Source organism: Pteronotus mesoamericanus, unplaced genomic scaffold, assembly GCF_021234165.1.
Source record: "Pteronotus mesoamericanus isolate MK-2021 breed Mesoamerican mustached bat unplaced genomic scaffold, CSHL_Meso_final scaffold_582, whole genome shotgun sequence".
Lineage (NCBI taxonomy): Eukaryota > Metazoa > Chordata > Mammalia > Chiroptera > Mormoopidae > Pteronotus > Pteronotus mesoamericanus.
Genome location: NW_026555323.1, coordinates 3286656 through 3312858, shown reverse-complemented (window position 1 = coordinate 3312858; position 26203 = coordinate 3286656). Strand labels below are relative to the sequence as shown.

General features: G+C 63.5%; 1 protein-coding gene across 1 annotated transcript in view; it reads right to left on the bottom strand.

Moving 5' to 3' along the window:
- APBA2 (amyloid beta precursor protein binding family A member 2) overlaps positions 1-26203 on the bottom strand; it is a 74425-nt gene that overhangs the window by 2504 nt on the left and 45718 nt on the right. The window contains exons 4-12 of the mRNA XM_054561954.1: positions 23583-24588; positions 16287-16367; positions 15017-15053; positions 8285-8430; positions 7293-7328; positions 4970-5056; positions 3661-3846; positions 1310-1489; positions 537-749 (exon numbers count right to left, since the gene is read on the bottom strand). Coding sequence (XP_054417929.1) covers positions 537-749; positions 1310-1489; positions 3661-3846; positions 4970-5056; positions 7293-7328; positions 8285-8430; positions 15017-15053; positions 16287-16367; positions 23583-24548 — 1932 coding nt within the window. The 5' untranslated portion in view covers positions 24549-24588. The remainder of the gene's footprint in view (positions 1-536; positions 750-1309; positions 1490-3660; positions 3847-4969; positions 5057-7292; positions 7329-8284; positions 8431-15016; positions 15054-16286; positions 16368-23582; positions 24589-26203) is intronic.

The window sequence follows — 26203 nt, the reverse complement described above, 5'->3', positions numbered from 1 at the left end:
CTGTCTACAAGGCCACCCAGGGGCCAGCGCACAGGGTCAGGCTGAGCAGGAGGGAGGCGTGTCCTGTAGCGCCAAGGTCAAGGTGGGGCGCGGACGCAGGGGCCCACGCCCTGCCCCGCCAGGAGCTCCGGGGCGGCCTGTCCGTCCGACCCTCTGCCTCAGGCGCCCTCAGACATGGGGCGGCCGGGCGCCAAGGCACTGGGGCCACCTGCTCGTGCCCCCTCCGCAGTGTCTAAGGCTGCGAGCCCACAGGTGACGCCCTCAGAGTGGCCTCTCATGCTTGAGACCCGCCGCCCAGGTCCACGAGGGCGGCCAGCCCTCCCCAGGCAGTGGACGCGCAGGGCTCACCTGGGACCGTCCCAGGCCGGCCAGGACTGGGGGCCACCCTACATCTCTGGGTCCCCAGCCTGGGGTCAGCGCTGAGCGAAGGGAAGCCAAACGTGCTGCCCACCTCTGGGGCAGCCCGGTCCCCCTCTGACTGGCGGGGGGTGGGGGGCGGGGGCCGGGGACCACCAGGGAGGACCCAGCGCGCCTACCTTGATGATGCCCTGGCAGGTGGCGAGGGGCAGCCCCACCAGGCTGGTGCCGTTGATGGACATGATCTGGTCCCCGATGCTCAGCTTCCCCGAGCGGGCGGCGGGGCCGCCGTTCATCATGTTGGCCAGGATGACGGTGGGCAGGATGGAGCCCCAGCCCGACTCCACCACCACCACGCCCAGGATCTCGCCCTTGTGCTTCTCCAGCTGCAGCTGCGGGCAGCGGCGGGGGCGGCTGAGCACGTGCGGCCGCCCCGCCCCAACCCCGGCCCCACGGACGGGTGTCCTCCGCCTCCAGCCCTTGGACCCCGCTTTGCGTTCGTCTGGAAAAGCCCTCTCGGCCCCGAGGGTCACCCTCTCAGGGACTCCGCCTGCCGCCCAGTCCACCAGCAGCCGGAGCCGCGCAACCGGACGCCGGGACCATCCTCCTCACTCGGCAGGGCGGCCCCTCCTGTCCCCGTCCAGCCGCAGGGGCGTGCGCCCCCGGGGCTGCCGGCAGAGCACCCACGCCCCGCGCAGAGCTGCCTCCCACTGCTCATCAGAAACCTCTCTCCGCGCCGCGCGCGTGAACAGGCGCATTTTCAAGGTCATTAAGACTGATTGTAATCAGCTTCCTTGTTGCAGCAACACCTCATTTCACACACAAGTGCTCAGCGTCCAAGACAGGAGCGAGCGGCGGCCGGGAGGCGTCTGGGCCCGCAGCGGGCCGGGAGCTCGGGGGTGCATGCCGGGCCCTGCCGCGGCCCCCGCGCCCCCCGCCCCGCACGGCTCACCTCCTTACAGTTCTCCGAGTTGGAGAAGTGGATGAGGTCGTCGTTGTACATCTCCTGGGTGTTGATGATGTCGCTGTACTCCTTCTGGCTCAGGTCCTCGGGGTTGATGCCGTTGGCCCGCAGGAACTCCTGGTAGGCCACGCTGAAGGCCTGGCCGATGGACTGCGCGATGAGCTGCGCCTGCGGGCGGGGCGGCCTGAGCGGGCGGCGGGGGCCAGGCCCGCGGAACCCGGCGCAGAGGGGCCCCCGAGAGAGGAACCGCGGACCCTCTCCCGGCAAAAGCCGCCGTGCTGCGCCCGCCGGGGCCTCGTCCCCGCTGCCCCACCTGAGCTGCGTTAAGTCCCAGACATTCTAGGACAAAGCACAGTGTCGAATAAAGTCTGCAAAAGCTGTAAGTCACTTGCTAAACGTCAGTGCTGTGGCTTCCTTGGCGGCTGTACCGTCTTGGCTCCCCCCGCCCCCGCCCCCGCCCGTCTCCTTCCGAAAGCGGACGTGCACTCGGTTCCCTGGGGAGCGCCAGCTGCCTGCGTCCTCGCTCCCGAGCGGCTGCGGCCACTGAGGGGCAGGGCGCCAGCACAGGCCTCACGGGCAGACCGCGTCTGCTTCCACAGAACCACGCGTGTGGGCGTTACTGAGTGTCTAACGCTGGCCATCGCCGGGGGGCCTGCCTGCCGCTGGCTGGGGAGGGGAGAGCTGAGGCCTCGCGTCCCCGGGAAGCATCTGGGATGTTCACAGCCATGCAGCCTGTGAGAGCAGGGGGACTCTTGGTGGCTTCTCAGCCCCCAGCGGGGCCTCCTCCCACCCAGGGGCTCTGGTCTGCCTGCTCCTGCCACCTGCCTCCCCAGTGGCCACCAAGGGAGGGGGTCCCTGTGTGGGCACCCCCCCCCGCCCCGCGAACCTCAGGGGAACAGGCCCAAACGCAGGTGAGGACGCGAGATCTGACCCCACACAGCGCGTCACTTGGGCGCTGCAGGGGCGCGTCCCGCGCGGGACGGGCAGCTGTGCTTGAACAGGACCTTGCTCTGCACAGCCCTGCCTCCCCGGGCTCTCAGGGTTCGCAGTCGCCCGCAGCACCTCTCGGGCGATGCCGTGGGGGGGGCTCCCACCATCCTCGGATGCCGCCCTGGGTGCTGCCGGGACGGCCAGCCCCGCCCCAAGGGAGCTCCTGGGGACAGCGAGGCGCCCACGCCGGGACCACGCGGGAGCGACCCAGGAGGCCGTGGCGGCACCGTGTGTGCTGCCGGTCTCCCTGCCCCCTCCTGCCTTGCCTTCCGGATCCTGCCCCCTGGACGGGGGCGGGGCGCACACGGGACCCTGCCACCGGGCTCCCTGCCCCCCAGCTCCCAACCAGGGCCGGCGTGTCCCCTGCCACGAGGGCGGGTGGGGAGCGTGCACAGCCGTCCCTGGCCTGGCGGGGAACCTGGGGCTCTGAGTGCACCGCTGGCGCCCTCAGCGTCCTCCAGTGTCCCCACCAGGGGTCCTCCCCTCCTCAAGGACAAGGACACACTCCGCCTCATCTCCCCTGAGCTGATGACACTGGGCCACAACTGCACCCCCGACCCAGTCCCTCGGCCTCAATGCCCGTCCCCAGGCCCCTGAGCCCCGAGTCGCCACAGCACCCGTCCAGGTGTCCCCGCCACCTGCTCGCGGGGGTGGGGGGGCGTGTGCTAGTGGGTCTGTGTGTAATTTCTCCTGACCCCGGCGCACCGCCTCTGCCCGCCGCGTCCTTGCACACGAAACCGTGGGTCCCTTCCCCGCGGTGCCAGGTCCTGGAGACGCGCTCCAGTCTGGATGTGCACAAGGGAGCCCTTGCCAGGTGTTCTCGGCGGTTGCGGGGGAGAGAATGATCTAAAAGCCCTCCTCGGGGCCGCCCGCAGGACCCCGCCCCCAGCTCCGCCCCGCCCGGCGGCAGCCCCTCCATCCATCTCCCCTACAGGCTCAGAACACGCACCCTTCCCGTTCCAGGAGGGGGCCCACGGCGCGCAGGTCCCTCAGCGCGTCTACCGCCTCAGGATGGTTTCTAACGCGTCAGGCCTTGAGCACAAGCAGCGCTACGCTCGGGCGCGGAGGTGCCTCCCCCCGCGCAGGGGCCCAGGCCATGGGCCCACGCGCATCCCGCCTCCCGCCCACAGTGGAGGGCCCGGCCCTGTCAGGAGGGAAGAGGCATCCGAAGGTTTCCTCCGGCAGCCCTGCCAGGGCACTGAGCCGCGGTCCGGTTCAGAAACGGCTCCTGGTGGACTGACGTCGTGAAGTGAAACGAAACGGCTCGCGGCCTCTGCCCACTCGGAGCTACAAGCCCACGGCGGCGGCCAGGACCCCCAGCCCTGGGGGGCGGCGGCGCGGCGACTCACGTCCTCGGACTCGAACACGTGGCAGACCATCTTGTACTGCTTCTTGCCCTCCCGCGCCCCAGGGGTGGTCTCCACGCAGTCCTGCGAGGCCGAGCGCGGCATGCGCCGCCGCGCCATCAGCACCACGATGTTCCCGATGTCCGCGATGTAGGAGATGGTGCGCAGGGCGTGGTCCATCATGGTTTCCTGCCGGGAGAGGGCCGCGCGAGGGAGCGTGCCGTTGAAGGACACGCGTGTTCCCGGCTGCCCGGCCCCCCCAGAGCCGAGGCGCGGGTCCAGGCCACTCCTGGCTGGGAGCGCCGGCCCCGCGCGCCCGAGCAGGTGGAGCGGCACCCCTGGCGCCGCCCTGAGAAGCCAGGAGCGCCCGCCACCTTCCCCAGCGGCGACAACCGGACACCTCCAGCCCTTGGGAAACGCCCCTGGGGGAGCAGCCGCCCCAGGCTGCGGACCGCAGCCCTAGGTTACGGGGCGCCTGAGGGTGGTGGTCCACGGCCACGTTTGTTCTCGGACAGGGACCTCCCGGGCCCCCCGGCCGCGCCCCTCACCTAACAAGGCCGCCCCCTGCGCGCTGGGAAACGAATCACTCCCTCTTTTTGCCTTTGTCCTCTTTGCACGAGAGAGAACCGGGCGTTTCTGCGACCTCTGAAGCCCTTTCCTTCCCCACAGAACCCGCCCCGCGGCGAACGCTGCTCCCCGTTTGTCTTCCCCAAGCGGGTGGTTCCCGGCCACGGCCGTGCCGGCGTTTATGACCACGAGGGCCACACTTCAGGACGGGACCGTTGGGGGCAGCTCTTCGGCATCTCCCGACCCGGGGCCGCTGTCAGGGAGGCCTGAGTCTCCCTCTCGGTGTCAGCAACGTGCTGCTTCCCCCGTTCCCAGCTCACGTCAATGGCACGGCCACTGTCCTCACTGGAGGCGGCCACCCACCAGAGCGCCACCTCCCAGCAGGGCCACCCACCAGCAGGGCCACCGACCAACACCACAGTCCACCGCCATGGCCGCCGGCCCCCCTCCGGCCGCCCCTCTCGCCCGCGTCGCCTCCCCAGCCCCTGCACCGCGTTTAAGGCTGTCGGTCACACCAGTGTCCTGCGGCAGTGCTGTCCCCGGGACAAGCCCGCCGCTCCCAGCAGCCCACCTAGTACTGCGCGGGGCCGCCCGGCCCGGCCCCCAGCCCTGCCCCCGGCACACGCCCGGCCCGGGAGACTCGGCCGCCCTGCAGCCAGAGGTGGTCTGGGGGTGTCCGGGGGGCCCGCGCGGGGCGTCAGGGGGTCACTCGCATGCATTTCAACAACGCTCTTCAAGTGCTCACCTGTGTGTCCGCATTCAACACCTTGATCCTCTGGGTGGAGATGAAGAGGTCCACCTCGGTCAGGGTCTGCGCGTCCCCCTCGGAATTCTACGGAAGGACAGGGGACACGGTCACGGACCCGGAGCCCCAGCTTGAACAGAGCCCGACGGGGCTAGCAAGTCCCCAAGCGCCCCTTGGGGACACGCGGCGCGGGCGCGGAGCAGCCTCGGGGGGCCGGCGCCTGCGCCTCAGCGTGGGATCCGCAGCCAGTGAGCTCGGCAGGCAGGGAGCAGGGAGCAGGGAGGGGACAGCTTGCAGGAGCTGAGCAGGAGGGGGACCCGGCGCCCCGGGCTGGCGTCACGGCGGCCGGAGAGCCGTCTCTGCGCCGCTGGGCTCTGCTTCCCGGACTGGGGATTCTGAGCATCCTCAGCAAAAGGGGGGAGACGTTTTCAAAGAAGTTGGATTCAAACGTCAGCATTTTCTTCCAATCGAAACAGACACAGTCACATCAACGCCCCGAGCGGGCTTGGTCCCCGCCTTCCCCACACCCTCAGGGAAGCACGGCCCCCAACCGGGCTGCATGGGGCCCTCCTGGGGGCGCAGGACGGGCCCGAAGGCGCTGCCGCACAGGGCCCCGCTCCTGCCCCCTGGAGCACGCCTGGCACGTGGCCATTAGTTCTGTGCCCGGAAGGTCCCGGGAGCCCGGGCAGCGACGCGGGGTCTGCCCCAGACCCGACGGCCGCTGGCTGGTTCGCATGTCCGGGGGTTCCGAGGGCCCCGCAGAGTGCGCCGTCGCCCGGGCACCCCCGGTTTGCAACGGAGGCGAACCGTGCTTTGTGGTCACTCGGGAGACCGTGGCACTGCATCTGCCGCTTCCAGAGAGCGAGCAGCTGTGACTTCAGTTCCTCACTGGGAAACCCGGACTCAGAACCGCCGCTGCGGCCGTTCCTCAAGCCCCGCGGCACAGGCAGGCCCCCTGCCGTGAGGATAAATCTGCGTTTTCGCTCCGTGTTTGCGGGAAATGTCTTTTGGGGCGTCTGGCTCACCGCGGGCAGGGGGGGGGCACTGCTTTTAAGTGACTATAGAGACAAAACCTTCCCGTGGAGAACAGCCCGCGGGCCTGGTTTTAAAAATCGGGTTACGCTCCGCATCTGCGTGCTTTTTATAGCCTGGGCCTGGAGGTCAGAAGTAGGAAGGAGCACGTGGGCTGTGGTTTTCAGTTTTCCTGACGGTTTTGGGGGACACGTGAGCTGCGCTTAAACTGGGGAGCGAGTGCGTGAAGCTGAGGCCTGGCCGGTAACAGGAAACGGGCCAGGCCACCTGCCGCACTCCTCGCTGGGACAATGGAGGCCATCGACAGCACGGCCCTGCGGAGGGACCCGGACAGGAGGGTGCACACGTCTGCGGAGGGGACCCCGGCCCTAGAGTCACCAGGGAGTCCGTGGGTGGCGGGGGGCTCTCCACTGGGGCCCCGGGCTCAGGGAACGCTGCCACCTGTCGCCCTGGGCTCGGCCAGCTGTGGGCAGACGAGGGGCCCTTGGCAATGAACTTGAGCACCTCCTGCCAGGAGGGATGGGCAGCGCTTCATGGCGGGGGAGCAGCCGGTCTTGGCCGCTGCGGCCATTCTGGGCTCCGTCTACCTGCCCCCAAGTCTGTTCCGCAGGGAGACAGGTGTCACTGCAGGGGAGTGGGAGCCCCCAGGCAGGGTCCTCTGGCCACATCCCCAGACAATGGCGCCCCAGGCGGGGACAGAGGGCTAACCCCCTTCCCGGCCCAGCCAGAGCCTTCCCACATCAGCGCTTGCTACTTCCTGTGGGGCGAGCGGGGGAGTGCAAAGTGCGGCCTTTACTGAGTGGCCAGGTCTACAAAGGGCCGCAGGTCAACCGCCTTCTGCAAGTCTGTGCCCCGGAGACTCTTCAACGGAGAGGCGTCTCCTGGGAGAACTGAACTTCTCATCAACCAGATTTAGTAAATTAAACTTAATGAGTCTTCAAACATTGGAACAATTTAATTAACTCTCTACAGGAGGCCGAGGCAATGCCACCCGCAAAAACGCCCATGCGAAGCAGGGGCATCGCCGCATTAACCACGTTCCGGCACATCCCGGCACAGACTCACCGAGGGATCAGAAACACAAAAGGGCAACGATTACGTTCCTGTGTCAGTGGAGGGGTAAAAAAAAAAAAAACGTGGTTTCACTCAGAGCCTAGTATTCACCTGCAGGGGGTGGACAAGCCGCTGGCCACGTGGGCGCTGTGTTTCCAGCGGGAACCCCCGCCCCGCCCCCAGCCGCCTGCGCAGGACAAGCCACAGAAACACAAGCACACCCCGCACGCCTACACACCGCTTTTTTCTTGATTTTAGCAGCTTTTTGCATCCTCTGAACAGCATGTAGGAGAGAAGAACAGAACAAACAGGTGGGTGCCGAGTGAAGCGGGGGCAGCCGTGCTGGGTCAGTGTTGCGCCCGCACCCCAGGCGAGCGGCAGTGCCGCGCGGGCAAACGTGCCCAGGGGCCCCCAGATGTCCCCCGAGTGCTGGAGACTGCGGACCACCCCCGGAGCTGCGGGGGCGAGGGCCAGGGCAAGGGCAGAGGACCAGGGCCACCCCCCCCAGCGGGCTGTCCCCTGGGGCTCAGGCCCTGCCCCCCCCTGCCGTTATTACAAGAGGTTGGTGTGTCCAGCCCGCGGCCCGCGGCCGCTGCGGCCCACGATGGCGGCGGATGCCCAGCAGAGATGTAAATTTACTCAACACATGATGAGATTTTTCTGCTTCTGTTAGTGCTTATATATTTAACGTGTAGCCCAACACAACTGTTCTTCCAGGGTGGCCCAGAGACTCTCAAAGGTCGGGTAGCCCTGGATACGGCCAGGACAGGGGAGGGGCTGGCGCAGTGTGTCGCCCCACAGGGGAGCAGCAGCCATGGTCCGCGGTGCCCTCGCCCCCGGACGCCGTGCCAAGCGTTCGAGGCCGGGCGGTCCGGCCTGCGCCTGGCGCTGCGCGGGGGCCCCAGCTTTCCTCGAGGTCACAAAGCGAAACAGAACTCGACATCTGTCACCCTTTCCGCAAGCAGCACCCTGAACGGCACTGAGGACCTGGACTGTGGGACTGGGACTGCACGGGACATGCTTCACGACGGACATGCTTCACGACGGACATGCTTCACGACGGACATGCTTCGCGACGGGCACGCTCCCCGCGCGACGAGTCCCAAAAGCCGCGCTGCCGGGTGGCCTGGGGCGGCTCCCGGCGAAGGCGCGGGTGGCCTCCGTGGCCCAGCCCCGCATCCCCCCCGCCCAGGGCCGCTGTGCGCGCCCTGTGCCCCCGCCCGCCCCTACCTTGACCCGGCTGACGGCCTCCTGGGCTTGCATCATTCGGATGTTTTTGGAAGGGTTTCGCTCCGAGAGCAGCTGGGTGGAGCCCAGGTAGTTGGCAGCAAAGATGATCCCATCGATGAGGTCTTCCGGCTCGCAGGGCCCTGGAACTGAAGGGGGCGTGGTGGGCCTCCACCCCCAGGACGGGGGGGCAGGGGGGAGCAAGGCCGCTGGGCGGCGGGGTGCCCGGTGCACGGTGCCGTCAGTGCTCGGGCCGGGCGCTCCACGCACACTCTACCAGGGGGACAATCCTGGAGCCCCAGGCGGCTCTGCCACCGCCAAGGTGACAGCCGGGCACTGCCACTCCAGAAGGCTCCCGTTCCCAAAACGGCAGCATGTGCACGCCTTCCCCGGAAGCCCCTAGAACTCGGGGTGGTGATGGAAACTGCCCATCACCCTCTGATCCTTCTAGAGCCTTCTCTGCTTCTGTGCTGGCCTGGAGCCCTCCGGGCGCTCCCGTGCCCCACACCTCAGGTTCGGCAGGTGCCCGTGGCCCTGGTCCCGCCTGCTGCCTCTAGACCGGCACCGTCTCCAGAACTTTCTGCCACGACACGGGATGTCCCGCCCCTGCACTGTTCAGTACAGGGACCACACGCCACGCGTGGCTTTGGGCACCTGAGCTGTGGGGCCAGAGCAAGGAAAGAACTGAACTTTTAAACTTTATGCAAACTTAATTCATTTACATATAAATGGTCCACTGTGGCCAGTGCTGTGGCGAGTGGCTCCGTGCTGGACGAGGGGACTGGAGGCGCGGGGGGGGGGGGCCACGAACCTTTCCTGTGAGGGATCCATGGGAGCTGCTCGGGGCTGTGCGGACGCGTGAAACCAGCCACCTCTGCGCCGGCGGCACAAGAGCGCCAGAGACAACGTGTAACCATGCCAACGAGCGGGCCCGCGGCAGTCCCGCTTTCTCTGCAGAACGGTAGCGTCCCCGCCCCGGCCGCTCAGGCGCTGTGCGCTCCCGGAGCGGCAGACTGCCAGCCACCTGAGCGGTGACGGAGGTTCAGGGCAAGTTCTCCAAGCTGCTGTGTGCGACTTGGGCGGCTCCCCCTGCCCTGCGGGACGGGCCGCGCCCAGCACGCAGCCGGGAGGAAGCCTGGAGCCGGGCTCCCGCCTGACCTCGGGGCCGCGCGCGCAAGGCCCAGGCCTGCTCCCGGCACCTGGCCCGCAGGACCAGACGTGGAGCAGCCACCACGGCGCGCCTCCTTCACACCAGCGCCGACGCGGTCAAGCGCTTCGGGCCAGGCGGGTGCTCTGAGTCGCGGGCCGGGTCAGCCCTGGGGGAGGGACGGCCCCGTTGGCACCCCCGCCCACGGCAGGGCCCTGGCGGCCCTCCCGTCTCGAGGTCTCTGATCCCTTCAAGCCGCTGGGTTACAACGGTGATGAGATGCTGTAGGAATGTCACTGTCGTTCGTGACAATTCGTCTACAGCAGGACTGGTTTCGTTTATATATCGTTTTGCTTAAAGTCACAGAACCTGAGGAGGACGTGAGGCGAGGCCTTGCTGGAGCGCGCACGCCGCACGCACACGCCGCACACGCCGCACGCACACGCCGCACGCGCACGCGCACACCAGGCCGCAGCGCTGTGAGGGGACGCCGATTGCGGGCCGACGAGAACTCGCCCTCCCCCGTCGTCTGGGGTGCAGCCCCATCCCGGGCAGGCGCAGGCCGGCGCCCCTCAGGGGCCAGTGGGCTCTGCCCTTTGGGGGCCGAGGGCTGGCGACCCCCGCAGGGCTCCACGCCGGGTCGAATCCGGCTGCTCCTTCCAGCTCGGGCGCCTCGCTCCTCACTCTGGAGGTGACAAACCCGCTCCCAGCGGGGCGGGGCTGGGGACACGGGGCAGAGGCGGGAAGGGAGGGGGCGGCCGCCGAAGGAACCCTCCCTGTGCACCCCTCGGCCAGTGTGGTCCCCGGGGTCTGTCGTTCGCCTTCAGTCACCTGCAGGGGGGCCAGAATCACTTGCCTCCCTGCAGTGACGGCTACTGACCAATAGATGGCGCCACTGGGAGCTGCGGGAAAGGCCCCGCGGTCCCAGCGGCCCTGGAGCAACTGTCCGCCCCGCCCCGCGGGCCGCACCAGAACTGGGCCCCCACGTCCCGTCTGCGGAGTGCGGGCTCGCGTGGCCCCCACGGGCCCCCATCCCCGGGGCGGGGGAAGAGGCCGTCCCTCTGAATGAGCCTGCCCCTGCCGAGGCTGCGGTCCCAGACCCCGGCGAGTGCCGGTCCCTCCAGCTTCCTGTCCCTCCCTGAGGCCCCACTCCCACCGCCACCGCGGCCCGAGCAGGTGGATCAAGCCTGGCCCGCGCGCCGGCAGCAGCCGCACCGGGGCTGGGGCGCAGCCGGGACACGGACTCGCGTGGGGGGGCGGGGGCCCACGCCGCACCCACAGGCGCCCGGTCCCCGGGGAGGCGCCGGGAGGCAGGTGGGGCTTTGCTGCGACTCCGCCCGCCCAGCGAACAGCCCTTCCAGGGCGCCCAGGGCCTGAAGTGCCTGGGCGTCGGGGCCGCGGCGCTGAGGCTGGCGTGTGATGTGCGGATTAAAACAAAAGCGGGATTCTGTCCTTAGAGGAGGGAATTTGGGACAAACGTCAAAGCCCTACATACGGTCCTGACAAAGGGTCAGTATATATCGATGCGTTAATCTTAAACATAGTCTACGGGTCATGTATACTTTTGTATATGTTTGACGTTATTTATGATATAATTAAATGGATGGATCTTCCAAAAACGTGTCATGTTTAGTCACTGTTATGTATTATATATTACATTGTTCCCTACATTCTACCCAATGCAAGTATACAAGACGAAAAAAGAACAGAAAGCAAGTCAGGAAATGGCAAAAACCATTCTTATTTGTAGATAAATAAGTTTTTTCACCCTAAAAACACGAGAAAATAACTAAAAGTCTGTTTAAAAAAATAAGAATTCATTAAGACAGTAGTTTCAAACTTAATATATAAAAAAATCAATAGCTTTCTTGGTAGCTGTAAATAGCAACAAGTTAGAAAAAATGAAATAAAATATAAGGTTTAACAAAACCAATAAAAAGGATAAAACTCCAAGGAATACACTAACAACATATATAATCTGAATTTTTATGAATAAAATTTGATTGATTATAAACAACCTTGAATACCTGGAAAGCTAAGTCCCTTCGGGGAAGGAAAAATTTCATACAGTCATGCGACACGCTCCTGCATCGATGAATTTAATGCATGGCATGCCTAGAATGAAATGGCATGAACTGAACTGAACTGAACTGAAACACCAAAGGAGTTTTTATTGTGTAACTAGATAAGTTAACTCTAAAATTTCTAGGAAAAAAATAAACAAGAGGGCCCAGGACCCTGTGGGCAGGGTGGCGGCAGACGGCCACGCCACTGCGAGGCCCCGCTGCCCAGTCCTGGCTCCTGGAAGGACGCGTCGGCGCGGCAGGTCCAGACACAGGCCGAGCTGCAGGTGACTGTCGGTTCCAGGGCACTCGAATAGTTAGATAATGTAAAATAAAATCACGAGAGTTCTAGAATAAAAGTCTATTTCGAAAAATAACCCGCCCTGGCGGGTGTGGCTCAGCGGGTCGGAGCGGCATCCCGTAAAGCGAGAGGCACGGCCCGTCCCGTGGGGCCACGCGCCTGGGCTGCGGGTTTGCCCCCCATCGAGGGGTGTGCGGGGGGCACTTCACCGATGTTTCTCCCTCCTTCTTCCTCTCCCTCCCCCTCCCTCTAAGATCAATGAGCATGTCCTCAGGTAAGGATTTTTAAAAAATAAATCTTGGGAGTGTGACAGTCACGCTAACCTCAAAAAAAAAAAAAAATCAAAAAAGACAAATATATTTGTCTATATAAAATGTTCAGCAAAGTAAAAAAATGTACAGAAAAATAAATCAAAGGACAATGGTGACCTGGGGGAAATGTTAGCCATGAAAATCAAAATGCTGATTTCCTTTCTATGTAGACAGTAATACAAATAAGAAAAAAAACAAATTCAACAGAGGAAAGGAAGACGACACCGCCCAGGAAAAGGAACGCAAACAGCTATAAACATGAAGCGGAGTCCGGCTTCGCCTCTGTGGAGACAGGCGCGTGGAACGAACGAACAAGATGCCGCTTTTCACCCACCAGCCCGGGGCCCAGCCCACGGCACACAGTGTTGGCGAGACGCCCCCGAGGGTGGCGGCACCTGCCCCCCCTGGGGCCAGCAACCAGGCCACCTCCGCCCGAGTCAGCCCGCGGCGGGCCTGTCCCCGGCTCAAAGGGACACCCCCCTGAACACAAAGACACGCCCACGAGGCTTGCTCACAGGGCACTCGCTGCAGACTAATAACCACCCCCAACCCCCGTCCCTGTCACCGGACCCTGTTTGGTCACTGATTGGGTGGGTCATTGGCTGTCGTCTCCAAGATCTACTAGAAAATGAAAAAGCAAAGTGCAGACCCACAGGCCAGGGCGACGTCTATTTTAGGCAAAAGGTTTATACGAAGGATTCACAAGAAGCCTCACAGAGGCTCCCTCGGCAGGGAGGGAGGAGGGCTCTGGGATATGCGGAGAGAAAAGGGGGTTTCCAGGGTCGAATTCATTTCTAATTCTTGTCTTGACCCAAACACCATTCGCAGAAATCATAACAAGCAGTTCTCAGGGAATAAAAGCTCCTATTTTAAAACACGTCTGGAAAAAAACCTATTTATGACGGATGGAGTCCTAGAGGCGGGTTCAAACGCTCTGTTTGTGAAAAAGAAAAGTCACTTTGGTAGGTACTTACTACAAAGCTACAGCCATCGAACACCAGGGCCCCGCACAAAAAAACACAGACAGAAAGCCCAGACCTAAACCCTGCTCCTGTGCCGATCAGTCCGCGGCGGGGGCGGCAAGGACACACGGGACAGAGATGGTCTCTTCAAGGAGCGAGTGGGGAAAACTGGCCAGATATGTGCGAAGAAGGGAGGGACGGAGGGAGGGAGGGAGGGAGGGACTGTGCCACTTTCTTACACCATATACAAAAATGAACGCAAAATGGACATCAACTCTTTCACGCCACATTCAGCCGTTATCTTTTTGGTCTGTCTCCTTGGACAAGGGAAACGAAAGAAAAAAGAAGCGAGGGGGTGAGGTCCAACTGGAAAGCTCACGCGGGGCGGAGGGAGCCATCCCAGGATGAAGGGGCAGCCTGCCGAATGGAGGACAGTGCCCGCAAGCAGAGCTTCTCCCTAGGGGTTCATGTCCAAACTCGGTAACGCGTCCAACTTAATACTAAAAAACCCCCAAACACACCAGTTTAAAAATGGACAGAGGACCTGAGCAGACGCCCCTCCAAAGAGAACACACAGATCGTCGGCAGACATGGGAAAAGGTGCTCCACGTCCCTAGTCATCAGGGAAACGCAATTGACAGAATGGCCCTCAACAAGTCAACAAATAGTAACTGCTGCCAAGGACGTGGAGCAGACGGAAACCACGCGCTGGGGGCGGGATTACACCGTAGTGCAGCTATGGAAACAGCATGAGGGGTCCTCAAAAAATCAGAAATGCAACGACCCCACAACCCACCAGTAGTTCCACTTCTGGGTATTTATCAAAAAGCAAAAGCACCGACTCAAAATGCTATGTGCACCCCCACGTTCACTGCAGTATTATTAGGCACGGCCCGAGCACGGACGTGACCTAGCGCCCTCAGCAGGTGAACGAGTAAAGCGACAGACACATGCACGCACAGCAACATCGCTCAGCTCTGAGGAGGAGCGCAACCTCGTGAGTCGGGCGCAGAAAGACAAGCACCATGCGATCTCACTCACATGTGGAATCTAGAAAAACCAAACAAATGAATAAACAAAACAAAACAGGAACCGACCCAGAGAACGGAGAGCAAGTGATGGTTTCCGGCGGGGGGCGGGGGCTGGGGACCAAAGAACAAGAACGACACAGCAGCGCCCTGTTGTAAGGTTAAAAAACAAAAAACGGCGTAAGGAAGGCTTACAATTTCTGCAAATTCATTTACCTTCATAAAGTTAATTACCAGCTTCCTGAAAGAAGCGAGTCCGCCTTGTTTACGGTGACGCGTCGCAAGGGCAGGAAGCGTCTTTCTAGCCAAGAGAAGGACGCACTCGGGGCTCCTGACTGCGGAGTTGGGGCGCCCCCGAGGGAGCCCCAGGGTTACCTGACACACTTCAAAGCCCCGCGGGCATGCTCCCCGCACCCAAAATCGATACAGATCGATCAGTTTGGCTTTTACTAAACATTGAAATGCAATTATTACCTCTTCCAAAAAGACCAGACCGAGGAGTGGAGGAGAGTGAGGAGTCTAAGAGCAGAACGACAGCTGCATGTGATGCCCTGGTGCCCAGCCCGATCAGAAGGGCCCGCGCGAAATTAGCTGCCTGGACAGACACGTCTCAGTCGCTTGATCCAGCCGCCAGTGTCGCGTGTGCGCCCGTGGTGGCCGGTGTCATCAGAGGGGCGGGCCACCCCGTCGGCCACCCCCGCTTAGCTGGGCCCCCACCCCCCGCAGGGGCTCCGGCGGCGCCCGGAGGAGCAAATGCGAGGGACCCTGCCTCCCTACGGCCCCCTCCCCACGCCCGGGTGCTTCCTAACGAGCTCCGCCGGAGAACCGCCCCACCCCCGCGGCCGCCGCCGAATGTAACGGTATCACTTGTTTTGACATAAAATGCAACTGGCCCCCGAGAGAGAAAATTCAAAGTCACTTACCAGCCACAAAGCTTGGGAAGGAGGCCACCTTCTTTGTCTGTTGGGAGAGAAATAATGACAGGGGTCAGCAGGTGGCCCATACGCCAGACTCAGGTGAGGAGCTAAACCCCGTGACTGGCTGGAGCCCCCAGGGAGCCAGCCCCGCGGGGCCTTGCGGGCTCAAGCGGACGCCGCGACGGGCGGGAGGGGCACGTGTAACCCATTTTCAAGGGGAAACCTGCTTCCTTAATTATTTTTAAAGATTAATTAGGGTTTGTCCTGGCCGGGTGGCTAAGTGGGTTGGAGCGTTGTCCTGTGTACCAAAGGTTTGCGCGTTTGCTCTCTGGTCAGGGCACATGCCTAGGTGGCTAGGTGGTGGGTTTGGTCCCCGGTCGGGACAAATATGGGAGGCAACCGATCAATGTTTCTCTCTCATCTCTCTCTCTCCCCCCCTTCCTCTCTCTCTAAAAATAAAAACATATACTCAGGTGAAGATTTAAAAAACTGTGGGGTACAAAAGGCCACCAGGTAACAGCCGGGGACCCTCAGATGAGCACATCACCGCCAGGCGGCACCCAGAGACCACACAACCCAAGGGCTCGCCAAGCAGAGGGCGCGAGAACCGCCAGGGCACGTCTGTGAGAGCGAGGCAGAGAGGACCGGACGCCACCCCCGGGTCATCGTCGCTGCCCCGGCGCCACAGAGTCTCACCCGAACCAGGTTACCCAGAAAAGAGAAGTAACCGCGTTCAGCCTCATCTGCACGATCTCCGTGTGGCCCCGTTCGTTTGCATAGGGCTGTTGCTTAAACTCAGGCCGCTGGTAAGGACGGGGCTCTCACCCGGGACAGCCTTCTCCCACGGGGACACCGGGCCACGCCCGAAGGCATTTTCCGTTGTCACATCCTGGGGGTGGGGTCGCCCCTGGCATCGAGCAGGCAGAGGCGGGGAGGCTGCTGAGCACCCCCAGGGCACAGGGCGGCCCCGCGACACGGAACGCTCTGGCCCCCAATGTCACCAGGGCCCCGTGGAAAACCCGGGTTTGGAGCGTGTCAGACAATGGGGACAACGAGCTTCAGTGGAATCGGAGCACCGACGACCCCGCATGCCACCGCCAACGCGCGGACACGCACGGGTGAGCACGTGCGTCGGGGGCGCCAGCCGCCCTCGCCTCCTCCCACTGCGGGGACACCCAGCTCGGCTCACCCGGACAGCCCGCCCCGAGGCTCTGGACAGGACAAGGCCGCGGGGGGCGGGCAGCCCCGGGCGAGCTCTCACCCCGGAGAAAGTTACCTCGGGGACGTTGTTGTTGTCGGCGGGCCCGTTGAGGTCGGAGCGCTGCTGCTTCCGGGGCTGCTCGGAGCCGTTGCAGACCTGGGGACGGGGAAGCGCGGGTGAGGCCGGTGTCCCCAGGGGGCGCGATTCTGCAGGCCGCCCGAGCGTGCGCGCACGTCTGTGTGCGCGTCCGCAGATATGTACTAATCTTTTCTTTAATAAAATGTATACTTTTATTCTAAAATATTATTTGAGTCATATTTTCTAACGTCATTAGCTTATTTTTAGTTGTGGTAAAACGCTCGCGACGTACGATGTGCCACCTTGACCGTGTTAAACTGTGTGTCCTGCGGCATGAGGCGCGTTCACGTGGCCGCACAGCCAGCCCGCCATCCGTCTCCAGGACCTTTTCGTCCGGCACCAGGGAAAGGCTCCCCACCCCGCGCCCCTGCCGGGGTGTCCCCATCCGTGTGACGACGAGGGGACCTCGGGTACGCGGAGTCAGACCCAGCCACAGGTTCTCATCAGGGCGGGCAGACGCGCGGGGGCGGCCACGGGAGGACAGCCGCTCGCCTGGTGCCCGATGCCTGTGGCAAATGGCAGCGGTGTCCCCCTTCTAGGGCCACTCTCCCCAAATGTCTGCGCGCCACCCTTCCCTCGCATCAGCATTTTCTCGCACTCCCTCCGACCGCTCCTTGCCAGGACAACCACAGCTGAAGCTAAAGGTCAGGGCGGTTTTCCAAGAGGCAGGGGGGTGGGCTTGTGCTGCTTCCCCTCTGGAGACCCCCCCGCGGCTCTGATTTCCTTCTCCAGGGAGGGAGGGAGGGACGGGGGCTTGGTGTGTGGGACGCAGGCTCTGAAATTCGCATGGTTAGAGGGCCACGTGGGCCCAGGGCTCCCGGCACCTTGGATGAATACGCTACTTAAATCCTTTTGTGTTCCCCCCCACGTTACAGCCGCCGGACTGAGATGCCGCCCAGGGCTCTTTGGTCCTCGGAGTCCGTGGGGAGGAGGCTACGCCCCTGTCCGAGAACTACAGCCCCATCACTCAGAGAAGGCAGCGCGCGGAGGGCAGGCCTGCAACGTGCGCATGGGGCTGGGACCCCCACCCCACGTCCCCCACGGGGCTCTAAACACAGAACTAGAACACGTGGTCCAGACCAGCCGGACCCTGGCAGGACCGGGGACAGCTGTTCAGGGCAGAGCTGGCTTGCCTGGGATACAAAATAAACTGATTTGAATAAATTGCTCTAATAAGTGTCTTGGCTCCTGTTGGCGAAGCGAAAGCCCGGGTTTTTTTTAAAGTGTCAGTTCTGATTTTGTCCACTCGATTTCACTGAAAACACAGCGACAGAACCCACGTGGCTTTGCATGAAATAACAGCCAACACGCGCCCGCCCGCTCACGCCCACGCCGTCTGGAATAGAAGCCGCGTGTTTCCGAGCTTCGTCCTGAGTGAGGGGCGTGTCGGGGAGCTGCTCCGGAGCTCACCTTAGGGGCGGAGCGGCGGCTCAAAGCCGAGCCCGGCAACCCTTCCCTGTGGCCTGTCCCCTCTCCCCTCGCACGTGATTCCGCGTCCAGGAAACCCCAGAGCTGAGGAGGGATCAGTGAGAAAGCAGCCTTTTTCTGGAAATCATGTCAGGTTCCCTGTTTGCAAACCTGTCAGTCATCCCTCCTCCTTGGATTTTCCTAAAAAGAGGCTTCCCTCCGCCCAGCTCAGCACGGGCAGCCAGGACGCTCTGCGCGCATGGCGGATGCTCCGCGCGGGACCCAGCCGAGGTCGTGAGCCAGCAGGGCCCCCTGAAGGTCCGACTCGGCCCCTGGACAGCTCCCACTAGTCCTTCAGGCCATCCCTGACATGCAGCTCGCTCAGAAGAATGACAATATTGTTCCTTTTCTCTCGTCCCTCTTGCGATTCAGCTCACTCCCCGGTGTCCACCTGGAGGAGAGCGGGAGCTCGGATGAAGAATTTGTCCTTCCAACAGGCATCCCCGTGGGGGCGACCGTATCTTACAAAGCCACCCTGTGGTTTGGACGAATCATGAGGAAATCCACGGGGAGGGAGGGGCGCGCCCCGCACCCCTCAACCCCTCGCCCGGGCGTACCATGGAGCACACCTACACCAAAAAGCTCCTCTCCGTCTATCTGAAAGCCGAGTTTAACTGGGCGCCTTGTCATGACTGGCTGAATGTGGCTGCCACCTCCACCCCATGGGAGCCCCGTGCAGCCCAGGCGGCGCCTGGCGCTGTTCTGGGTGCCGTGGCGGCGGAAATCTCCACCACCACCGACTTCCGCCACCCTGGCCTGTGGGGACGACGCTCTAACCGACGGAGCAACCCTCACACGCAGGCAGCCACCCCCTCCGAAAACCCTACACCGCGCCCCAGGCCGCTGTGCTGGGCGGCGCCCCACGCCCAGCGTCGGGCTCAGGCCCACTGACCCGCGCGGCCTGACCGCACGCAGGGCGGGGCGGCCACCCGTGGGGAGGACCCGGCGGCGCGTCAGCACCGGGGACAGCGGCGCGTCAGCACCACGGACAGCGGCGCACGGCCCTCTCGGGGAAACGCCTCTTACTGGCCCGGACCAGCCCCAGCCTGGGCAGCGCGCTCACCGTTGGGCCCCGAGGAGCCAGGCCACGCACTTCCACGGCCCCGTCCCAATCGCCCTGCAGCCCCCGCGGTCTGGGCCGCGGCGTGGGCTCAGGCACGGAAAGGCCAGCTTCTCCTCTGTGACACTGACTCTGGGGCCCGCCAGCAGATGGCCCCTGGCAGGCGCCGCCCGCCTCACCGGGCTGTCTCAGCGCCTCGGAGCCGCGCCGGGCTCCCTGCGCTGCCCGCTGGGGACCCTGAGGCAGGGCCGCAGCTCCCCCAGGTCAGCCTCCCAGTCCCAGAGCCCCGGGTCTCCCTGCGCCGCCGAGCTGCATGGGCTGCGATCTCAGCGCTTCAGAGTGCGCGCCCACCGCCCCTCACGGCCAGGGTGCCGCACGGCAGGCGCGCGGGCCACGGGTGAAGGGACGTGTCCCCGGGTCTGTGTTCCGCAGTGTGGTCCTTCTTCCTGAACAGGAGCTGTTTCTAAAAATCCTTCCACGGAGCCCTGCCCTCGGTAGAGAACGGCGTGTGGCTCATGGGGTTTTGTCGGCGGGATGTGTCTCAGGCCCCAGGACATGCGAGGGGCAGCCTCTCTCCGCTGGCCCGTCCTCAGGTCCCCGCCTGTCCTTACAGAGGCTGCCCTGCTACCCCGTCCTGCTCCCAGACACGAACCTCCGCCCTCGCGACGCGCCAGCGACGCCACAGAGTCGGGTCTCCCCGATAACCGCCCCTGTGCCCGCCCGGCCTTCCCGACGGCCCCGCCCGCGGAGGGCCCTTCTCTGTCCCTCTCTCGTCACCAGCCTCCGCCCAGGCCCCTCGCCTCCCGCGCGCTGGCTTTCAGAGCTCCTGTCCCCATCGCAATCCCAGCCCCCGTTCCGCGCGGGGACATCCTGCCCCTCCGCCTCAAGTCCCCCTCGCAGTCCCAGAGCGTCTCTGAGCACCTCCCCCGCGGCAGCCCGCCGTGAGCGGAGAGTGGGGGCGGCTGCAGCCCGGGGGCAGGACTCCGGGGGGAAGGGGCCGGCCGGGCTCCGCCAGGGCCCTCCCGCGCCGGCCATGCCTCTGCACCTCCCGGACTCCAGCCCTTGGCACCTGCCGCAGGCTCTGCCCCCGGCTCGGCGCTTCCTGCGGGCAGAGCTGGGACAGGCCGTCCCACCTGGGCACAGTGCGAGCCCAGGTCACCTGGGCCACACCGACCAGGGGCCCCGGGCACCAGAGACCCCTGGATGCCTTGCTCTCAGCCTCTAGGGGCCTCACAGCGGCCGCCACCCTCCAGGGGAAAGCAGGTGCTCACACCCACCGGGGCCACCGAGGGGGCACATGGGGCAGGGGCCAGCTCGGAGCCAGCGCCGCCCTTTCCGCGGGCAGGCCAGGGCCCCCGTGTACTTGGCGCCCGCATTCCCACGGAAATCCCAAAAGGCCCCTCAGGAGGCCAGCTTTGGTTCGAGGCCAACTGACAGCAAAGGCATCGCTACACAGGCGACCTTGAGCACCGTCCGCCTGGGTTGTACCGCACTTAAACTGCGGCCTTAAGGCGGCTACGACAGATCGGTTTTGCTTCGGTTTTCTGTTGTCAGAGGGCTCTTTCTAGAAAGCCCTGGCTGGGCCGAGAACACGCAGAAATCATGAGAACCCCAAAGAACCAAAACGTGGACTCTGTGTGCCATCCAAACGTCATAAAAATCACACACTTTCAACTTGCGTGAAGTCTGACGTGCGCCCAGCCCACGGGTGGCGCGGACCGAGCGACTGCCAAGGCCCAAGGTGACAAGCGCCCTAAGGGAGGATTCCAAGCACAGGGCAGGTGTTTTTGGAGTACCTTGTCTCGTGCCTGATGCCACAAGGGAACGCGAGGTGGGCCGCCCTCTAAAGAGATCGGCCTGGTCCCGGCCAAAGCTGGCCACACCGCAGGACCGTGATTTGTGGTGCTGGATACACTCTTATCAGTGCCCCCGGAGGCATGGAGAGCTCTGGTCGGCAAACCGCCCACCACGGAGGTGCCCCGGTGACTGGCCGGGCCCCCAAAGCTCGCCTCGGAGCTGCGGGACCCGCGCCCAGCCAGGGCCTTCTGTCCACACTCAGCGCCAGGCGGCCAAATAGCAGCAGCCACAGAGGAAGGTGTGAGAAAACACCAATACAATGCGCGTATTTCGTACAAACAGGGATGAACACCGCTTGCGTGTAAGAGAAAAGCTCTCCACACCTGTGTGTCCCGGGAGGGTACGCACACACAAATGGCAGATAAATGATACGGCACGTGGCCTGGACAGAACATCCAAAGGTCCGTAAGTCACAGAAACTATACAGAAAATCACAGAAACTCTCCGGCGATGGGGAAGCGAACAGACGGCAGATTCTGGAAGCGGATGGCGGCGTCACACCTGGACAACGATGGCCGCATACGCCGTTTATGCTCGGTGCCTGCGCGCGAGAAGGAATGCTGGGAAATAACAGGGGCTCAGCCGGGGGGGAGGCGGGGACCTCGGAGACGGGTGTCCCCATCTGGGACTCTGGCTCTGCTGTAAACCCACTGCTCCTGCCGTGACTGGTTACAATGCTGCTGAGTAGTCAGGAACATCGGTGGCGTAATTTTCTTTTTTCCCTCAGCTGAGGATGTGTCCATTGATATTTAGAAAGAGAGGCAGGGAGGGAGGGAGAGAGAGAAACATCGATCGGTTGCCTCCTGACCAGGGACTGAACCCATGACCTAGGCACATGCCCTGACCAGGAATCGAACCTGCCACCTTTTGGTGCACGGGACGACACTCCAAGCCACAGAGCCACACCAGCAGGGCCAGACATTTCTTTTTTCTTTAACAGCAGCCTCCGCTCTCAGCTGCGCTTCCCTCACCGTGCGGACGGTGGTGCGGACGGGAGGCAGGCGGGACTCAGGAGCGCCCGCTTGAGGCCCAGCTGGCCCCTGCAAGCGCCTGGCTGTCCCTGGAAGGAAGGGCCTCCTTCTAGGAAGGCAGGTTGTCCTGTGAAGACAGGAACCAGCGCCTATGCCCAGGGTGCTTCCTGCATCACATGATCTAGCTGTCAATGTGATCCCTACCATCCGCGGCTCTTTTCGTCCAACTTCAGAGACACCCCCCCCCATGCAACGGGCCCCTCAAGTCTACAGGGTGCAAAGGCCCAGCATGGCAGGGCCCTCTGGTCACACATTCGGGGGCCCCCCGCAGGCCCTGAGATGGAAACTGCCAGGCTCTCCCCTCGATGGAATTGCTCACGAATGAATGAGTGAATAAAACCCAAAAAAGCTACGCGAGGGCTAGCCAGCTTAAACCACCCTTCTGGTAGCTCGAGAAGAGCATTTGCTTCACAGCGACAGGACTGAGGAAGAGGAGCCCGCTGATGTCCCGCTCCGGGAAGAAGCGACCTCCTCCTGAACTCTCAGCGGTGGCCCAGGACGTCCCCCTCATTCCGCCTGCCCTTGTGAACCACCGCCGCCCACCCATCCACTCCCCGCCACTCACCCCCTAAGCCCCTAACGAGAGGTCTGTGCTTGTCACTCAAATTAGCACCTGGTTTGAGGAAGGCCCGAGAAGAGTTTACCCACTCCCCACCACACTCGGAAGATCCTTTTCTCTCGACAAGAACTTTGTCACGGAAACTGCTGGTTACAACCCGGAGCGGGGTGTCACCCGCCTCCGGCAACCACGTCAACCCCTGGGGCACCGTCGCCACTGCTGGGAGCTGGCCCGGCTCTGCCGAGCCCTGCAGGGGACCCGCGGTGTTCCGGCCTCAAGCCCATGGTCCCCCAGCTGCCTGCCCAGTGTCCCCAAAGGCCCACGCTGCACGCACAACTGCCATACATGACAATTTATGCTAATGACCTTTAACATGAACAAAAGGCATGGAATGTATGTGCCAAAAACCTAACAGTGAACCAAGAGAACTTATCTCCCAAACGCAAGCTCTTTCTCTCTACATTTGTCAAATGCATGAACACTCCCGGGGAACCAAATACCCATTAAGGCTTTAAAACAACATGAAAGCAGTTCATTCTCCTTTGTCCACAGAATCAGCCACACAGAAGTTTCTTTACACAAGTCTGATAACCACATCTGCTTTAGAGCCTCACAGCGGGGGTTTTTTTTTAAAAGGCAGCTTTTCAAATGTGTTTGTGAGAAAACACACTGTACTTTGTTATAATTAAAAGAAAATACGGTTCTGCTCAAATCCATGGCACTCATTAGCATGCGCAGCGTCTGCAAGACTCCGGCAAACCTCTACGTAATTGTTTTCACGATGGTTATTTATGGCTAATTGCCCATTGCACCTGCGTGCTCCACGAAGCGTCACCCCTGGGAAATGCACGCAGGCTGCTGCCCCCAACACTGGCCCCTGCCGGGGGTCCCGCACCCTTGCCCCTGTCCTGCCGGCCGGAGGAGCCGCCTGATGGGGGCGGCCGGCACAGGGACTGCCCCCACCGCGAGCAGGTCCAAGATAGCGGGCTAGGGTGTCCTAGGGGAGCAAAGGCTGCTAATCGGCCCCCCGGGCCGCTCTCCCGGCATTTACTAACGCACCGGAGGGGTGAACCTGAGCGACCAGAGGGCGTGCGCATGCGCGGAGTGGAACGTGTGCGCGTGTGCAGAGCGGAAGGCGTGTGCGTGCGTGGAGTGGAACGCAAGTGGAAGCACGCACGCATTTGGCGTAGTGGGCCGTGCCAGGAGGCTCTGTGCCCTCAGGTCCCCCGCCCCCTCCCCGGGGGCCGCCGCAGTCCTACCTGCTCCGGGGCCCACTTCGGCCTCTCCTCGGGAGTCCTGGGCTTGGTCTTGAAGCCTCTCTGGGCATCGGCAGGCAGCGTGGCCTCGGGGGGCAGGTTGAGCGATGTGGGCCTCCCCTCGTGCCTGCTGGGGCCGCGGCCGGCGTCGCCAGGCCGGCAGGCCTCCGTGGGGCCCCCGGGCCCGGGCTCGGGCCCCCGCAGCGGCGCGTGCTCGGGGCTGGCCTCCCCGGCGCTGGCGATGCTGCTCATGCTCAGGCTCATCTTGATCTCGGCCACGATCTGATCGATGTCCTCCTCCTGGTCCTCCATGTCCCCTCCACCACGCCTGGGACGGCGGGGAGACAGGCCGCCGGCATTCCCGTTGGCCTCGGGTGCGTAGTAGTCCTGGTAGCCCTCCTCGCTGGGGCAGTAGTGAAGGCCGTGACCCTGGTCTGGGGCCCCCGGCGCGGGGGCCTCGTCCTCCGGGGTGGGCAGGCGGCCGCCCGGGTAGCCGGGGCCGCCCTCGTGCCCGCGGCCGCAAGGGTGCGGGCCCGCCGAGTCCGTCCACTCCTCCACCGCCTCCTGACACTCGTCCGTGTCCAGGGGTCGCGCGCCATGGGCCAGGTACGCCTCCCCGTTGCAGCTGACGCCCTCCAGGTAGCTGTCGTCCTCGGGGCAGTAGCGGATGTAGTAGGTGGCGCCCTCCTCCTCCTCCGGGAGGCCCTCGTCGTAATCCTCCTCCTCCGATGTGTTGTTCACGTAGTCGGAGCTGGAGTCCCCGTCGGGGCTGTGCGCCAGGCCGCCCGGCGCGGGGGGCGAGGGGCTCTCGGGCCGCAGGGCGGCCAGGTCCAGGCCCTGGGGCGCGTACGCCTCCAGGGGCAGGTCTGCGTCCTGGCTCTCGGGCTCCCGGCCGAGGGGCCCCGGGCACGGCCTCGCTCGGTGGTCCAGCATGCTGCTCGCCGTGCTTGGTCGCTTACGGTCGGCCATGGCAGACACTCAGGCGGCCATCGTTCCCCGGAGGCAGCCGCTGCGGGAGGAATATGGGAGAGAACAGCGTCAGAGCCCCACAGAGCCACGGGGACCCGCCGGGGCATCTCAGAGCCCTGGTCACACACATCTGTTCAAATATGGGACATCCTGCCCCAGCTGCCTCATCGGTCAGGAACAAGGCACAGCCTGGCCCAAAAGAGAGGGTGACAGGCAGGGCCGGAGGAGGAGGCGGGGGCAGAGGGGTGGTGCCGGCCAGGCGCCGGCTGGGTGGCCCACGTGACTGAGACAGCCGGTCAGAGGACCGGTTGTTTGCTCTCGATACCGGAGAGCCGCGTTTATTCAGAAGACACGGGGAAGACCGATGAGGGGGTACTCCCCATCTTCTGAGTCCACACCCGCTGACCCTCGAAGACCGCCGCGCGCTCCCTGTCCCCAGCGGGCTTGTCCCACCCTCCCCAGTGCACGGAGGCCTCACCCCAAACCAAGCACCGTTCGCTGCGAGACATCTGCCAGGGACCGTCCGGACCGCGCGCCCCACACGGACACTGACGCTCAGCCCCCAAACTCCCAACCTAGGCATGTGCCCTGACGGGGACTCGAACCCGAGGCCTTTAGCTTACAGGATGACGCTCCAAGCAACTGAGCCACGCAAGCCGGGATGATGGCGAACTTTCAAGACAAGGATGGGAGAAAATCCTAAACGCTCCTAAAGGCAAGAGTGGGGATCACACACCGAGAAGCGGGAGCTGGGTTATCCTGCGACAACAGACTTTTCCCTCAGCACGACTGCAAGCAAATGGCGATGTGTCCCATGGGGGCTTCCCTCTCGAGCTGCCGCCTCTTCCTGCTGTTGACACGGGTGCATCAACATTGAAATACCAATCCCGCAGCTCCTGGACTCCGGGTTCTGGCCTCGCCAGAGCGATGGCCGACCTCTCTGGCCCCACAGGCCCCGCTCCGCCTGCCTCCAGATGGCCCCGGACCCCTCTCCCCACCGCGGTTGTCACGGGCGTCCTGCCCACGCTTCCGGCCGCGGACGTAGACGCCCGTGGCAGGAGGACCGGCCCCGACCCCGCCACCCTGGCTGTGAGCCCTCCTTTCCTAAGTCCCTGGCCCTCCCTCACTCAACGGCCTCTGAAGGTGTGTTTGATTCCTCCCATCCAGCGATTCGCCCAAGATGCAGGAGGACAGAAGATCCTGCAGGGCGAGAGTGTCCGCGCCCCGGGGCAGTGAGAAGCACTAGGCCGGCCTCGGTGCTTGGCAATGGGCTCTGCCGGCGCCCGGAAGCAGCAGCCTTCTCACCCCGGAGGAGGCCCAGTCCTGGGTGCCCACTAACGGGAATTAGAACCTACGTCTCTATATGGACATCCCTGTGAATACCTCTATCAACACCCACATGCCACTGCATGTTGGCTGGGACAGACCCCCGGACTGGTGGTCTTCAGGCTCCCTGGTAAGGATGCATGGCTGTAGCAGCCAACAGATTTTCCCACCCACTCTGGGCCTCACTCCAGCATGTGAATGGCCGGCAAGGATAGCAGGTTTGGGAGGGAGGCCTCGAACAGGAGGAGGAGAATCCAGATGAGTGCAAGAAAACAAAGATCAGGAGGAAACTGAGATCGTCAAAAATCAACAAAACAGTAATTCATACC